Source organism: Budorcas taxicolor, chromosome X (genome assembly GCF_023091745.1).
Source record: "Budorcas taxicolor isolate Tak-1 chromosome X, Takin1.1, whole genome shotgun sequence".
NCBI lineage: Eukaryota > Metazoa > Chordata > Mammalia > Artiodactyla > Bovidae > Budorcas > Budorcas taxicolor.
In genome coordinates, this window is record NC_068935.1 from 29221043 (window position 1) to 29238089 (window position 17047).

Below are 17047 nucleotides of genomic sequence, written 5' to 3' on the forward strand. Positions count from 1 at the left end.
CACTCAGTCCCTCATCCTACTCCTCCCATAATTCTTAAAATCCTGCTTAGGATTTCTCTCACAGAAAGTTTGTGAAACACGAACTCTTTGCCAGCATCCTGCTCTCAAGCACAGAAGCCATAAGAGCAGGAGACTATCCGCAGCACCTGGGACAGCGTCTAAGACACAGAACTGCACGACGACAGATTTAGGAAAGAGAGCCCGTAATGATTCCTCCTCCAGGAAACAGGGGCTGGGTGGGAAAGCGCCAGCAACTTGTAAAAGAAGGAAGTCCCCTCCGAATCTGCATAGCCAGGTGCCCCGGCCGGACCTCCGGAAAAACTGGAAGTGGACTACCGTCAGAGAATCCGGAAGGCGTAGGACCTAGTAATCAGTGGCTTAAACATAAGAACAAATTGTGCTGGGGCCACGCTTTGTGAGGTGCCGTTACAGGTTCCCGCCATCGACGCAGCGGCAGCACCGGCCACCACCTCCCAGCAAAGCGGCTTCACCGGTCCCTCCTCAGACAGCTCTCTGAGCTCGCTTAGCGGAACACGGTGCCCCCAGCCCTTGGAAACTTGCAAGCAACTCCGCCTGGGGGCTTGCCAAGTGTTCGGACAGCTAGACGCCTGCGCCCAGCTTCTCCCCGTGCGGGCCAATTGCAATGCTGCGCCGAGCGCCACGCCTGCGCAGTAAGCCTCCAGTCGCGCGTCCCCTTCTCCAGCTCTGGCAGGCCGGCTTAGCTGTCCAATGCACACCCGGGGCTGGGAGGAGGAGCCTGCGTAGAGTGCGTGTGAAGGGAGCTGGGGGAGCGGGTCAGGGCCCAGGGTGTTTGACCCGTTGGTACGTGCGTAAGAAGAAAGGAGAGGAGGAGGAGGTCCAGGGTAGCGGTTGCCGAAATGTTCCGGTGTGGAGGCCTGGCAGCGGGTGCTTTGAAGCAGAAGCTGGCGCCCTTGGTGCGGACAGTGTGCGTCCGAGGCCCGAGGCAGAGGAACCGTCTCCCAGGTGACTGACCCATCCCGGGCAACCCCCACCTTGAAGAAGGGCCTGGGTTCCACAGGCTCCCTATGCCGCTCAGGGCTCCCCCCACCCTACCCTCATCCCTGGGGAAAAAAACTAAACACACTCACGATCGATCCTGTGAATTCCGAATTGGCGGGATCCAAACTGTGAGTTTCGCAAGCCGTGCCGACCTGACCTTCAAAGGATCTGAGCCCGGTAGTCGGCTTGAGGCCTCTTCCTGTGAGGGTTTGCTGTTCAGGGATAACAGAAGAGCTGGCTGTCCTTGTATTGTCCAGTGCCACCTCCTGGCCACCCCCAGTTCGCCTTTTTAGAGCAATGAGGTCAAGTAGACTTTGTCATTTATTGATTGTGAGACTTGAAGCAGGACACAAGCCCTACGCCTCAGTTCTTCTTTCTGTAAATGAGCATGTAACCTGCTTACCTTCCAAACCCCAGATGAGATTCACAGACTTGAGTCCCTTGGGAAACAGAAATAGTGCAATGCAAGTAAGAAGTCTGTCCGCTGTGCGCCAGCCACCAGAAAGAGTTGGCCCAGATTTAATTTGAGTTGAGTTGGCCTGGTCAGTGTAATTCTTGATGGTCCCTAATGTTTCAAAGAAACAGTTTGCAGAACACATTGTATTTGCCCCCCGCCCATGAACTTGTTTTAGCAAATTTTAGAGCTGTAAGGGATTTCATGGTAAAATTCAACCCGCTCATCTTATAGATAATAAACCGAGGCACAGAGAGGTGAAATTACTTGCTCAAGGTCATATTCCTAATTAATAGGTAGAGCAGAGGATAGTTTGCCTGTCTCTAGGTCCCTAATCCTCTCGCCCCAACTCCACACTGTTTGCTAAAGTTTGATCTCAAAAGGTTAAGGATAAATCTGGTTCCCCTTTAAGCCCATTGGGCATCAGATATCCTTGAATTTATCTAAACATGTCTTGAACCTGCCAATTTTCAGCCTGCACAACTTCAAGGGGGTAAAGAATTATCCACCAGTACAGGGTGCTTGGTTTTGTTGGGGTTTTTTTTTTCATCAATAATCTTTGAATGGTCACCCAAGGATATTCATATTAGCAGTGTCAATATAGAACTGCCTTGAGGCCTTTTCAACGTGGAACTGCTTGCTGGGTGCTTTTTAAAAAGTGGAAAATATTTCCCTTAGATTGTGAGAGCTTTATAAATGTACATTTGAATAGTTTTTCCAGTTGCTATCCCTCAAGAAATTGTTTCCTGATGGGTGTACCTTAGGTATGTCCTAAGGCGTGTTGCTCTTGAAACTTAACACTTCTGCCTTTGCAGAAGTTTGAAAAACTAGATTAGGTTTGAAAAACTAACATCCTGTCTATGATGTCATCTGTATGGGTTTTGTGCATTGAATTGAGGATGCTGTATGTAAGTTGGACAGAAATTTACACAGAAATTTAGGTAAGCTGATGATTTTCATCCACGCTGGGCTTTCAAACTTTGTGTACTTACTTTGCCTAAAACTCACAACTTTTGCCAGCATTCTGAAGTCTAAATAAACGTTCTCATCAATTAAGTGTGGATTTGCAAAGGTGAATTGATTTAAGAGACGTTTGAGATGGTTGGTGATATTAGAACTACTGAAATATACTCACTAAAAGTGTTCTTTTCCATTGCATGACTTTGTTTTAAGGCAGTCTGCTGTAGAGTATATACTGACTTCTTGACAGATCCATCCATCTCTTTGTATACAGTTATTTGTCCTTTGGCCAAGCACCAGAGGATAACCTTATTATCTTTAGCAATGGGTGGGGGTGGGGTTACAATTTCAAAAAGAAATGATTCTGTCGTTTTAGGAACCAACCTTGTTTTGTGGCTTGATGACTAATTGCTCTTAATCTGAATTATTTCGCCCATAGTATCCATAGTTCACCATATGTTTTTACATACATCAGGGAGAGGCATGTTTGTAGATAGGCCATTTCCCCTTCCTGTTTTCCCCTCCCTCCCCACTAGTTCTTTGCCAGGATTATAGCAAACTTTAAACCTACTTTGGAACATCTCATCCATACCTGTCACTATTGTAGAGTTCATTTGCATTATATGTTGCCTTTTGCCTTAAAACGATAATTGCTACTATCTGGTTATTTACTATATTTGGATGCTCTGCTTCTTTCCAGAAATGATTGAAGGTAAAAATATAGTAACCATTTTGTGTCGGCATTCAGAATTGAGGAGCATATGGATTAGATAGGTAATAGATGTTTTCTGTTCTGTAGTTTTTTATTTCGTTATCAAACATTGTGCTACCGATGTGATCAAACTCGTCACTGACCCCTGACCTGAGGGTCAGATGTTTGAACATTTTGCTCTGTTCAGAACCTTTTTTACTGTCTTAAAAAAGAAACTGAATTCCTTGTGGGCAACGATCCAGACTTCCTGGACACTGCCAAATGACACTTTCTTGAAGCTTAGAAGACAAGCCTTTACCCACTCCTTTTGCTGGGACAGAACTTTCCAGAAGAAAATTTTAGCAAGTCAACCTTTTCTTCTAGACGTTTGCTAATATTTTAAGGGAGTTGCTGTATATTGTAACTTTCGTGTTTCCAAAACTTGCCTGGTCGAATAAGTTAAAGTAGAGGGCCAGCCAACCCCAACTGTACCAAATGAGAATCTTTGGAAGAGAGTCGTGGGAATTTATATTTAACAAGGCTGCTGATGTAATTCGAACGATAAGGAAAGTTTGGAAGCTGCTATTCTGAATGAATAATGACTCCCTTCTGTGCCACTGACCTAAAGTATAAAAAGCCAAACTGAGCAACCTTGAATCTCTTGTGATTTGCGTCAAGCCCATTTTTCTGATATTCAGAATAGTTACAGCCATTCTCCCCTCCTAAACTAGGCACTACCCGAGGACACAAATTGTGTCACATTTAGTTTTGTGTCCTCAGCATTTTGTACAGTCTGGTACATGGTAAGTTCTCAGTGACTGAACCCTAGTACTATGAAGGACTTAACGTTGCAGAATACAGTTAGATTTTTTGTGTGTCATCAAAATCATTTTTCTTCGCCTTTCTTCGGAGTGTTTCACACAAGAGGCATTTAGCTGCAATGGACACATCACCTAGGCTTGTCCGATCTTGTGTTTTAGACATGTCAGAAGAATAAGTTTGATGTTCAGAAAACAAGATTCAAGACAATATTAGACCTCCTAACCACTTGAAATTTCTGGGTGCCTCAATTGTATGGATGTATTTGTGGAAAAGGGCTTCTGGGTATATGGAAAAATAGGAGATTATGAAACCTACAGCAGTGAATTTGTTGATTTAGGTACTATTCTAATGCTAGCCTGTGGTATTCAAAACTTCTTTGCAAAAATTTCTTCAAAATGTTCAGTCCTTATCAGTAGAACTGGGATGAATTTCTATTTCTTTATCTTATTCATTAATTCATGAAACATTTATTGAGCAAACTCCTACAGGAATTGAATCCTCGCATGATATAATGAATATAGACTATAATATTGTATTATAGTATCAGACTTGCTAAGAAACTAGATCTTAATTATTCCAATAACTACAAAGAAATGATAATCATATGACATGGTAGAGGCTCTAATTATCGCCAAAATGGCAATCATATTATTATGTATAAACGATCAGTTTTAAAAAATCATAAGTGTGAGGAAGAACGCTCTACTTTGGTACATGTGGTCTGACTGCAGAAAATTTAAAATAAGTAGATTGGTGCAATGAGAAGGCAAGGAGTAAAGGGGCTTTCCCACATTAGTAAGACAAGTGAAAAGGCATGTTTCAGTCTTTATATAAGATTTCCTAAAATTCTGAGGCTGTGGTAGGAAAGGTGTGGGAATAATTTTATAGGTAAAAGAAAATTGGAGGGAAATATGAATATCCATAACATATTATCACCTTTTACAAAATTAAAGTCACTAGATATATAAAAAGTTGGTTTGTTAATGACTGTATTGTGTTATATTTCTTTTCAAGCAGTAGTGTAATTGTAAACCCATTTCCTTTTTTTAAAAGTCAATTTGCTTTTAAATGTCTTTTTTTTTCTGCAAATTGATGCCAAAACTGCTGAACTTAAATTATTATATTAAAGTTGTTATGGTTTTTAGATTTAGGATCTTCTAGAGGAATAAATGGAATTGTAAAAACATTTATTTTCAGTTAAAAAAAAAACTTGGGATGGAGGTAAGAGACAACTAAATTCATTGTACTGTATCTAACCATGTGGGACTTTTTCTACCCAGTTTCATTTTCTAAGCCCTGAGATTTGTCAGTTTCTATTTCTGATGCTTCATCATTTTTATGGACTCTGAAAATCAAAAGCTTGCCCAGTTTGAGATAAGCTTCTCAACCCTTGCCCATGGTTTTATTTTCATGATTTGTTGTTGTTCCCAAATATAAGCCATTTTATTTCATTCAGTGATGAAAGATTCTAAAACAGGTAAGAAATAAAAACAGTAGAGAAAAAGACATTTCCAGTTCTAAGACTATAGATCCATAGCTTCTTATCTATAACTTAGAAATGAAAATAGGACTAAAAAACTCAAGTTTTTAGAACTCATTTGTCAAGTTTTTGTAACCTGAACTGGAGAGAAGTTAACTTAGAATCTTTTGTTTATTCTCTTAATTGTGATCAGTCATAGAAACATTAATGCATGTGACTGGGTTGCTGCCCCTTATTGTGCTGGGTGTTACTTACTATATGGTATATGCATTATATACTTACCACATAATAATTCTAAGTTCTGGGATGCTCATGTTCCCAAGGATTTCAGGTAAGAAAATGCAGCTGCGTTTTGGACATGTTTATACCCCTCTGAGCCCTGTAATTGTGAAAGCTGGGGAAAAGCTCCCTATTTTGAATTTCTGCAAGTACATATGGACCAGCTACCGGCGCTGTTCTGTTTGTCTTTTAAAGCTTGGTCAGATCAGAACATAGCTACTTGCCTCTAGACCAGTGATTCTCGAAGTGTAGACTGGCAGCATCAGTATCACCTGGGAACTCATTAGAAATGCTACTTCTTGAGCCCTATCCCAGATCCTCCAGCTCAGAGACTCTGGGGTGGGGGTGGTGTAGGTCTGGCCTTCCATGCTTTAATAAACCCTCTGGGGGACTCTGATGCCCACCCACTCAAGTTTTAGAACCACTGCTGTAGATCAGGATTGGCAAACTACAGCCCACAGGCCAAACCCACATGCTTTCCTATGCCCCTTGAGCTAAAATTGGTTTTTACATTTTTAAGATGGCTCAAGAAAATTTTTAATAGGCGATTTTTTGAAAATTATTTAAAATTCACATTTCTGTGTCCACTAACAAAGTTTTGTTGGGACACAATCACACCCATTTATTTTTATGTTGTGGTTGCTTTGGCACAACATCAGCAGAATTAAGTAGTTATAGCAGAGACTGTGTGGCCTGCAAAGCTGAAAATAGTTTCTATCTGGTTCTTTACAGAAAAAATTTACAAACCCCTGTTCTAGGTCAGTAGTCAACATGAAGACTGTCACAAGCAGGGAAGGTGCTGGGACCTTCTTCCTTCATTTGAAAATGCCAGCATCCTCCTGGATAAAGACTATGAAACTCTGACATTTCCATGTGTGAGCATTGTTATGATCCTCAGATTCTTAATAGCCATTCCGAGTTTCTACATCAACATAATCTTTGTATTATTTTGGAGGACTAAGAGCCAAGTAGCCAGTGGATATTTTAAATTTTGTCATTCTAAAAAACATAATCCAAAATTCTTCAGTTCTTTGGGGGAGATGAATTTACCTAATTTTTTTTCTGGTTTTCTTCTGAGATTTAGCATTTCAGTCTTCCAGGACACATTACCTTTCCCACAAGGCTAAAGTCTATTCTGGTTAGATTGTGTTGCTGGAGTCTATTTGTGCAAGGTTTGAGCCAGCCATTTAAATTACTCCTTAAATGATTGTTAGAGTGTCCCAGGTAGCCTGTAGTTAACTTGTTATATCTGTCTATTCAGTCATCTCTCCATGTTTGCTTCATTTACGGTGAAGATGTGAAGAGAGAAGTATTTGATGAACTGCCCGTGTTTTTCATTACCTATTCTGGAAGCGATAAATTCCTCCCTGGACAGCATTAAATTATACTTGTAAAACTCCAACAACTTTAGAGTGTACATTCTGATATCTGTTGTATTTGTGTGTACAGTTTTAAGTTTTTTTTTTCCCCTTGGCCATTTAACAGTGAATATGACACAGCCCAATGTGCATTTAAGTCTTTACTTGTGCAATGCATTGACGTTTAGTCATAAACATGTATTAACTATTTTATTTTTGTATGTGTGTGTGTCTTAATAAATTGTGTTCCTTAGGCAACTTGTTCCAGCGATGGCATGTTCCTCTAGAACTCCAGATGACAAGACAAATGGCTAGCTCTGGTCCATCAGGGGGCAAAATCGATAATTCTGTATTAGTCCTTATTGTGGGCTTATCAACAATAGGAGCTGGTGCATATGTAAGTAGAAAAGCAGCTTGTGTAAAGAAGCTGCCAAACAGCTCCCATTAATAGACTCAGTACTACTCTGCTTTAAGACTTTTACAACTAATTCTCCTTTCTCTTTTTGGAAGAATTTCCAAAGAGCCTTCTTTAGAGTGCCTACTGTCTAATAGTCTGTGAGAACCAATTTGGGAATGACTGAAATTTCATCTCTCGTTGATCTTTGCTCTTTGCACTTGTCTTTTTTACTCTTTACTTGAAAGCTTCTGCGTTTCCTTAGATTTGACTAATCTACGAAATTGTACGTTTTCTCTTGGATATAATGCACTAACCTATGAATAAGGTCAAAATTCATTGCAGCTCCTTAGCACAATATTTGATTTTGACCCATTTGCCAAATATTGTATTTTTCCTTGGCTTGGGATAATAACCATTTAAAAACAATAACTTTCAGTTCAGCATTCCTGAAAGGAAAACTTATCCAGGAACCTCATCCAAAGACTAAATTATAGAATTAAGTCTAGTATCTCCAGGTTTAGGATGGAGTTTGTGTGAGGTGAGAAATGTGCTTTAAACTGTTATGTAGTACTGCCACAATAATATCCCCTTAAATGAACTGTGATCAGCTTAGCTGGTGACAGAGGAATTATTCTGTGGGCATTTTTTTTTTTAACTTGGCAGAGTTTACTGTGACTAAGCAGATCAGTCTAAAGCTGGATCATGTAAGGTTGAGTGAACCAACTTAGATAACACCTAGTAAAGCCCTTGATTGAAAGAAGCTGTTTATTTTACTTATTGAGAGCAAATGGTTGGACAACATTACAATTTTAGTTCTTTCTACATTGGTAAGAGGGTGAACTTATCTTTATTACTCAATCACTGCGTTAAAAAAAGGAGGGGACATGAAAATTATTTGAAGTCACTTAGATGGTCATTCTCTGACCTAACTCCAAATGCACAAGGAAAGTAGATAGCTCTTGCCAGCTGTGAGTTGAATCAGAGTAAGAACTAGGTGAGCTCTGTCTGGTGACAGACTTTGAGGAAATATACATTCTCCTCCAATCCTGGAACAGCATTTGTTTTTCTTTTTAGCACAGGGTAACCAAAAACACTTCCCTGCCTTTATATTGAATGTTTCTTCATTAATACTTAGTGCTTTTTCTATTTTCCTTTGTTTCTTTCTTGGCCTTATCTTTACCTACAGTTGTGCAGTGTCATCATCTAGGACCCCCTTCTAGATCACTAGCGTCTACAGGTGCTTCTGGGAAAGATGGCAGCAGCCTAGTATACTTCTTAATTGTAGGAGCAACAGTCACTGGGGCAGGAGTTTATTATGTAAGATACTTACACTCAAATATATTTTGGGGGTAGGGTGGGTGAAACCATGGCACTAATGAAAACTTGATCCATTAGAACATGATGAAACATTCATGGCATGTGCTTTCTAGGTATTTATTAAAGGGACATTGTCAGTCACTAAGGAGTCCTCAAATCTCATTCTTCAAACTCTTAAAGTCTTACTGGAAATATCTAAAGCCATACGTTTAATGATTGCTATAAATCCTTGTCATCAACCCTGTCTTTGAAACTTTTGCCAATTTCATAATTCTTTTTTTATGATGCTAAATTATATTGTGCTTTAGTGCTGCATATCTAACAAGATAGTCTCAAAGAGTAAACATTGAGTAAGCAAGTAAAAGTGACTTGAACACCATCCACTTTGAATCATTTTAGGTAAAATATAGTTTCTGTGTTTTGTGGGAAACAGCAAATTAACCCTACTTTTGTTGTGAAAGGGCATTTTATTGAATGCTTCTGAGGAGGTCCAAAAAGCCATAGAAGTTACAGTGTTCTCCACACTCACCCCCAGCCTCTATTTCAACTAAATTCATTTGGCAGTGTCCCTTTTGTAATCTGTATGTAATTTGGTCAAACTAGTGGCTGAAGTGGTATAAGCTAATGCATTTGTGTCAACTGCTTTCCTAAATGCCTCTCCTTCATTACTTAGACACTACCCTCTAAACCTTAACTTTTCCATTTCATAGCTCTCTCAACTTTTCCCATCAGTTCCACCCCATTCATTCAGAAACAGATTTAAAGTGTTCGTATCTGATATGTTTGTAACATTTGAGACCCATTAAACCTCTGGTTCATGTTGCTGTACCAGAGTTGGATGGCCTCCACAGAGCTGGCCAGGCGAATCTCTTAATGCCAGGCCACAGAACAGGGCCACTCATACTGTTGCTTCCTCTTGTCTTAGAAATGTCTGTGAAGCACAAGTTCCTCTCAAGCAATTCAGTTAAATGCCTCATTGCCCTCTGTGTTTATCCAACACTGGTAATAATAAAGCTGCTGTATTATGGTGCTTTTAGGTTAAATGATAAGCTTTTGTCTACCTACAACTTATCAAACTATTGTGTTTTGTTTTAGATTATATTTTAAATCATTTAAAACATGATCTGAGGTGACTTAGATTTGTCAGTGAGCAGAGAAGCCTGGTGGGCTACATACAGTCCATGGGGTTGCAAAGAGGCGGACACTGCTGAGTGTGCACGCATGCACACACACACACACATACACAGAGCCAAAGTGGCCTTTAGAACATTTGATGAGATTTAATATTTGAGCCAGTGTTCAACTGACAGGACCACATTGCCTCACTCAGAAAATGAACTGTTACCTTTCATATTCCTTTAAGTGGAATAGATGCCATTATATTCATCTGTTTAGAACAGTTGTCTGCTAACGTATTTCAGAATTTTGTAGTTTTTTTTAACCTGACGTGTATTCATGTCACTGACTGGAAATCTGCAAACTGGGGAGACAGAGACACTTGGGGGAAAAGTTAATTTTTATATAATAGGTCTGTAACTTATTTTTATATCAGAACATTTACTTAAAAGCTAAATATATAAATATATGACAAACCTCTTTCTTGTTCTTTCCCCAGTAAACCTCAAGGTATTTCTTGGTCTCCTCTTCCCTGACGTATGAAGCCAATAGGAGGTGTGAGAGGGCCTAGGCTATTATTGGATATCTGTCTCAGTGTGAACATGACCCCAGTTTATTTCTCTGTTCACTCACAGTGATCAGCTTAAGCCATCTTTTTAGGTAGAAATCCCTTTCTTAAAATAAATATTTTTTCAAGGAATGAGTAAATGCTGGACTTGTATGTAATATCTTCTGCCAAGATTAAAAAAAAACCTCTTCCTGAAATTAGTGTTACTTGAATTCAGTTTATGAATTTAGTGGTAAATTCAAGGAATAACCATTATCTTTTAACATACAGCACTTAATTTTCTAATCCATTCATGTTGTATATTAGATGTTTCCAGGCTGATAAATGTCAAGTGCAAATATGAGTTCAGGTTCCTTAATGCAGTTCATTGCCTAGTGGATTGCTCTGTAAGAGGCTCATATTATTCTTAAAACATGTTTTTATGCTACTTCCTCTGATTATCCTTACTTTTTCCTCCAATTAATTAATAATGTGGGATTTCAGCTGACATATGGTCACTTAAATTTCTGTCTTGTTGACCCTGTGGGTTACAAAAAGAGCAAAAGTGTTATAATGAAAACAAGTTGTTCTTCCCTACTGCTTTTAAAAAGATCTTCAATAAATTCTGCTGCTGAATTAAAAAAAGAAAACTAGTCAATTCTAATGCTGTGTTAAAAAAAAACCTAGCCCTTCAGTTTGAAAGGATAGAGAAGATAGTATATTTTAAATACAGTAGTTGTTTAAGTGAGATGTTTGCCCATTAAGTATCTGAGTGTCATTAAAGAATAGGCCTTTGAGGAAAAGATGAGTTACTCTATGAGACTAGGCTTACTGGTGGTCATGCTTCAGGATGTCATCTAAGTTCTGTGATACTTAAATAACTTGGGACATCTTCCAAGAGAACTTATGGCCCAGCTTCCTACCCAGGACCCTATAGGTTGGTTTCACAGCTAGTATCCAGCAGAGTCTAAAACCTCTTTTATAAAGTTTAGGTCTTCCTAGCACTTTATTCTTTCAGTATAAAGTACTTTTCTTTTTTCTTCAGCTGTACCTTCAGAATTAAACGTAAGGACAATTCTTCACATAGAGCCTAAGGAAATCTGAAACTGGAACATTTTCATCTGCTTACCTGTATTTTTTCCACACCAAGTGTGTACACACTAAATATTTTTTTTTATTTCTTAAGAAAATATTTTTGCCTTAGTGATTCTAACACAGAAGAACTAACTTCATATAGACAAAAGCTTCTCATTTAATTGAAAGATAATGAATGTTACTTATGATGTGTGCTAGCTAGCTCTATGATGAAATAAATTTTCTCCGTGTTTGGGTCTACAGGCCTACAAGACAATAAAAGATGACAAAAAAAGATACAATGAAAGAATTTCAGGGTTAGGGCTGACACCAGAAGAGAAACAGAAAAGAGCCACATCATCTGGTGAGTATGATTTGAGACTCAATATATAAAGCAAAAATTATAGACAATTTGCTGTGTTTTGCAGGTATCTTGTTGACATGATGATACTGTGAGATTGTAAACTTCCAGAAACTATGGTATTACAAGTGTTTGACTGTAATTTAGGTTTGAGAATAAACTTTGTGATTAGTGATTGGTTGTTTTTCTTTATATTAAACTCTTAAAAGGCAAGCTTTAAATTAAAAAATGCAAGCTTGGCAAAGATACTTATTGGAAAAGAGATGAAAGCCTTTTTTTCCCCCAATGAGGATATTCTTTTGGTCTGTTTTGTTCCCCTTGTGAGTCTTTGGAGTTCAGAGTTGTTCACGATGTGTGTGTTTGCCTAAAGCATGTAGCGCTAGCCATCATTTCCATCCCACACTTCTGGCTTGATTTCTCAGGAATGTTTTAATCCTTTAATAAACCCCACAATTCCAGGTAGGCCATTTCCACTGCTTTCCTCCATAACACCTCCGTTTTCTTGAACATTGTTTAGTAATCCCCAATTGATCTGCTCAGTTTTCCCCCATTATTACTAACAAAAGGTGAAACTGAACTTGATATTTTCCTGTTGGCCATTAAGAAATTAAATGGGCAGGGCAGAAGCCTTCAAATCTATACTTTCTAGTATATTTGAGAAATAGCTAAGCATTGAAGCTAGGTTCTAGTTCTGAGAGGCTTAGTGAGTCAATGACCTTGGCCACATCATTCACCTCTTTTTTTGAATATTCTTCACTTATCAAAGGGATGCTTCCTGTTGCTGTCATTTCAGAAGATGTGACGTTTGTTAAGATTAATGTAGTTGCAGTGTTTTGCTAGCTTTTTATATAAAGGACTGAGTCAAGTTCAAGGTGATTTTTTTTTTTAATAGTGGCAAGGAGTCATCTGAGACTTAAAAAATATTCTCCTTGTCTGATCTTTTGCTCATAGCTCTGGAAGGAGAGCCACAACCCCAAGTTAGGATACCAAGTCATGTTCCATTCCTGCTCATCGGTGGAGGCACTGCTGCTTTTGCTGCAGCCAGATCCATCCGGGCTCGGGATCCTGGAGCCAGGGTAAGGCACATACTGCCTTGCTTGACATGTCTTGCTTGACTGTCTTGCTTGTGTGGTCCACAAGCACTTAGCCAACGTGAGCACTTTGACATTTGCCTCTTAAACAACTTGGCTGTGATAAGTATCATTATTTTGTGTCCAAAGGTACTGATTGTATCTGAAGATCCTGAGCTGCCTTACATGAGACCTCCTCTTTCAAAAGAACTATGGTTTTCAGATGACCCGAATGTCACAAAGACACTACGATTCAAACAATGGAATGGAAAAGAGCGAAGGTCTGTTCACTTATGTAAAATGGGCCTAACCAGCAAGTTCAGCTGGTTGTACTGTCTCTTCAGCACAGAGAGTAAGACAGGATTTAGCAGGAACTGCACACAGCACATAAGACAGGTGACTTGGCAACACTCCAGAGTCCACTGTAGTACACACTTAGAGCGAGTGTATAGCTTAGAGTGAACACCAGGCTGTAGTGGCAAGAGTCCTGGATTCTGTTAACCAGTGCTACCAATAACTGAAGTTATAATGTTGGCCTCTGAAGTACTCATGCCTCTGTTCCCAGGACCTTGTGTTAGACTTCGAAGAGCAGCTCAGCCTGTGTTGTCATGTCTTCATACTTGCCTAGGCATGTCCCATAAAAGCAGAACAAAAGACACTGTTCTATGGCACTTTCTTTGACGCCCCAGGAGACATTCAGAATTGCAGGGATACAGTGGGAACGCTAAGGAAGAAACTCTTTATTAAAATCTGCATGAGAGACTTAGGAACAGATCAAGAAGCCCTTTCCTTTAAAAGGCTCCTTGGATCTCCTGAGTCCAGTACCATGTTCTTGGGTATCAGTTTTTTTCCTCGTTAATGGATCCCTTTGACACTGGACTAAATTTTATAGATCTACCTGCCTCCCTCACTCATATCATGTCTGTTATCAAGCAGGATGCATACTTCCAATTACGTGTGTATGCTTAATCACTTAGTTGTGTCCAACTCTTTGCAACCCCTTGGACTACAGTCTCCTCTGTCCATGGGATTCTCCAGGCAAGAATACTGGAGTGGGTTGCCATTTACTCCTCTAGGGGATCTTCTTGACCCAGGGATTGAACCCACGTTTCTTGCATCTCCTGCACTGGCAGGTGGATTCTTTACCACTGAGCCACCTGGGAAGCCCTCCAATTAGGTTGTTGTGCTCAGTCACATCTGACTCTGTACGATCCCACAAACTGTAGCACCCCCCTCAGCTCCTCTGTCCATGGGATTCTCCAGGTTACCCGTCCCTTAATTAATCCCTCATAGACGGTATCTGCTGTTTGGGGTGAGATCATCTCAGGAGCTAGACCAAGTTGTGCAGTGATCAGTGCCATCCTGGACAGCTTGTGTGGGTGGATGTGAGTACCAGCTCCTCAGCCACTCCTCTAGTCCTGACTTTGAAAGGAACCTAAATGCAAAGCACGATTTCTCAACCTCGGCACTATTGACATTAAGGGTTGGATAATTTTTTGCTTTAGGGGCCTGGTCTGCATACTGTTTATGTTTCACAGCATCCCTGGCTTCTACCCCCTAGATACCAGAACCATCCCTCCTGCAAAGCTGTTGGAGCCAAGAATGTATCCAGATTGTTCCCATGACCCAGATTTAGTACCCTTGGGCACCTACTTGAGAAAATATTCCTGAAAGCTTTCCGTGGTGGAACCAATTTTTTCTGAACCTCTGGGGGAAGTTGATAGCCATTCCATGTACTTACAACCATTTCTCTTTTTTCTCTCTACAGCATATATTTCCAGCCACCTTCTTTTTACGTCTCTGCTCAGGACCTGCCTCATGTTGAAAATGGTGGTGTGGCCGTCCTCACTGGGAAGAAGGTAAGCTAGTAGGCTGCTTTCTTAGTCAAGCTCCACCTATGTGCCCACAGGGGCAGCAAGGATGGTGACTTGCATTCCCACTATCCCTTCCATCTGTCTGTCACTGTAGTTCATCAAAGAAAGAGCAAGTCATTTTAAGGTTTAATATTGCCAGTCTGTACTAATTAGTGTGTCTCCCTGGGGAAAGCACTGTCTCTAGCCTAGAGTAGCAGGCTAGCTAAACCTTCCCAGGGAAGTCAGGTCATTGGGGATCATGACTCTGAGGCCGTTCCTTCTCCTGATTGGCTCCTCTGCCTTTCCTCCTTCTTTCTGTTTTTCCACACTAACATTTCTTTGGGATTATTGATGACAGGAGATTGACAAATGTATATTATTCAGGATAGTAAAAATAATTCAGGCATGACATCAGCATGGAAAATATTGTTGGACTTTACAAAGGTGAGTGCCTGAATACGGGGGTGGTCAGTGACTGGAGGGCGTTTAGGGTTCAGGGAGGGTTTTGTTTGCTTGCATTTTGTTTTGTGTTTGTTAACAGGAAGGAGGTCTAGAGTGTGTCTATAAACTACTGGCAGTGTTCCAGTAGAGAGGGAAGGGCTATCAGGAGGAGCAAGGCCCAGAAGAGATGGGATCCAGAACTTGAGTGGAGGCACTGACCTTTGATAAGGACAGGTTCATTTCTCCTATATGGGGATGTTAGGCAGAGAAGATGGATATGGGTTGGTGGATAAGCTGGTAAGAGGACTGTATTAAGTATCCCGTATGTGTAGCACACAGGCCCTGCCTTCTAGGGGCTAACAGTATTAGGCAAAAATGTGAGCAGATAATCATAACATAGATTTGGAATAAGAAAGAAATTCGATATATTGTGGGAATTACTAGGAAGTGTGCCCAGTATAATGATGGAAAAGCTTCCTGGAGAAGGCAGTCTCCTTCCATAGAATGGGGAATATGATGGAATGAAGTAGCATTCACCAGCTTAGAGAAAAGTGTAGAGCATTTAAGTGAAAAAGAATAACATAAGCAGGCTTAAGAAAAAGACTTAAGAAAAGGCACAAGGGGGTGAAAAAGCATGTTTGGTGCAGGGAAACACAAGCAGCTCAAGACTGATAGAGCAGAAAGTTAAGGAGTGACAGGAGATGAGAAAGCAAGAAGTTAGGCAGTGGCCTGATGGTCGAGCTCTGTCGTGTGAAAGATCTTGAGTTTTATGGCATTGACCCTGAGGAGCTGTTGAGTTTTAGACAAGAATATAAAGCAGTTGGGTTGAATTTTAAGTAATCACTCGGTTGGCTGTGAAGAGAATGGATTTCAGGGAAACAAGACTAGAAAGAGACCATTTCAAAGATTTTTTTAATAATCCATGTGAGAGATGGTGGGAGTCCACATAAGGGCAGGAGTGCTGATGGTGATTAAGAAGAAGTAAGCACAGTATGAAAATGCCTTATGTGCGTTTAATTACATCGTGGTGCCCTGCACAATCATCTTAGGAGGTGGGCACTATTAACATTTCCGTTTTACAGAGAAAGAAATGGAGATTTAAAAGAGGTGAAGTATCTTGCTTGAGATTACATAGTTAATAAGTAGTAGAGGCAGAATTTGAGCCCCAGATCTCTCTGATTGGAGAATTCTGATTCCGGAGCCCAAGCTCCTAATACCATCACTGTATAGCTTCCTAACAGAAAGGTGATGAAGAGTAGGGAACAGACTAAAAGCATTAAGTCAAACTTGGCGGGGTGTGGTGGTGACCAGTTGGAGGAAGAACATGAGAGAAGAGAGAGGCGAAGATGACTTTCTGATTTTCAGCTTGTGTGGTAGATGGTAGTGCACCCCCATGTGAGAGAGACATTGCAAGAGGAAGACCTAGTTTAAGGGGGACATGACATTTCATTTTGAACTAAGTATGAACTAGAATATCTGTGTGGATATGCCCTAAGGGCATGTTGGATACATGACTGTAATGTTCAGAGTAGAATTCTGGGCTCAGTTATGGATGGGGAATCATCTGCATACGAGTCAGAACTGAGACCATGAGAGTAGGTGTGAGGCCCTCCCCCATGGAGAACTGAGGTAGTCATGTCAGAAGAGGAGTGAAGCAAAGATGGAGCCCTGCGGAACCCAAATTTCAGGAAACAGGCTTAAGAAAAAGTGTCCTAAAAGGAGACTAGGAAAGAAGTATTAAAAGGGCAGGATGAGGCGAGCCCAGGGCCAGGGCCAGGGTTGGAGAGAGTTTCAAGAAGGAGGATGT

General features: G+C 40.4%; 1 protein-coding gene across 2 annotated transcripts in view; it reads left to right on the forward strand.

Moving 5' to 3' along the window:
- The first annotated feature begins 730 nt into the window (after window positions 1–730).
- Window positions 731–17047, forward strand: part of AIFM1 (apoptosis inducing factor mitochondria associated 1) — a 28322-nt gene continuing 12005 nt past the window's right edge. The window contains exons 1-6 of one of the 2 annotated variants that reach the window (XM_052662966.1): window positions 731–984; window positions 8648–8778; window positions 11780–11879; window positions 12828–12952; window positions 13097–13227; window positions 14715–14805. In XM_052662966.1, the coding sequence (XP_052518926.1) occupies window positions 879–984; window positions 8648–8778; window positions 11780–11879; window positions 12828–12952; window positions 13097–13227; window positions 14715–14805 (684 nt within the window). In that variant the 5' untranslated portion in view covers window positions 731–878. Of the gene's footprint in view, window positions 985–7318; window positions 7462–8647; window positions 8779–11779; window positions 11880–12827; window positions 12953–13096; window positions 13228–14714; window positions 14806–17047 lie in introns of both variants that reach the window. The other variant, XM_052662965.1, reaches the window with a different exon arrangement.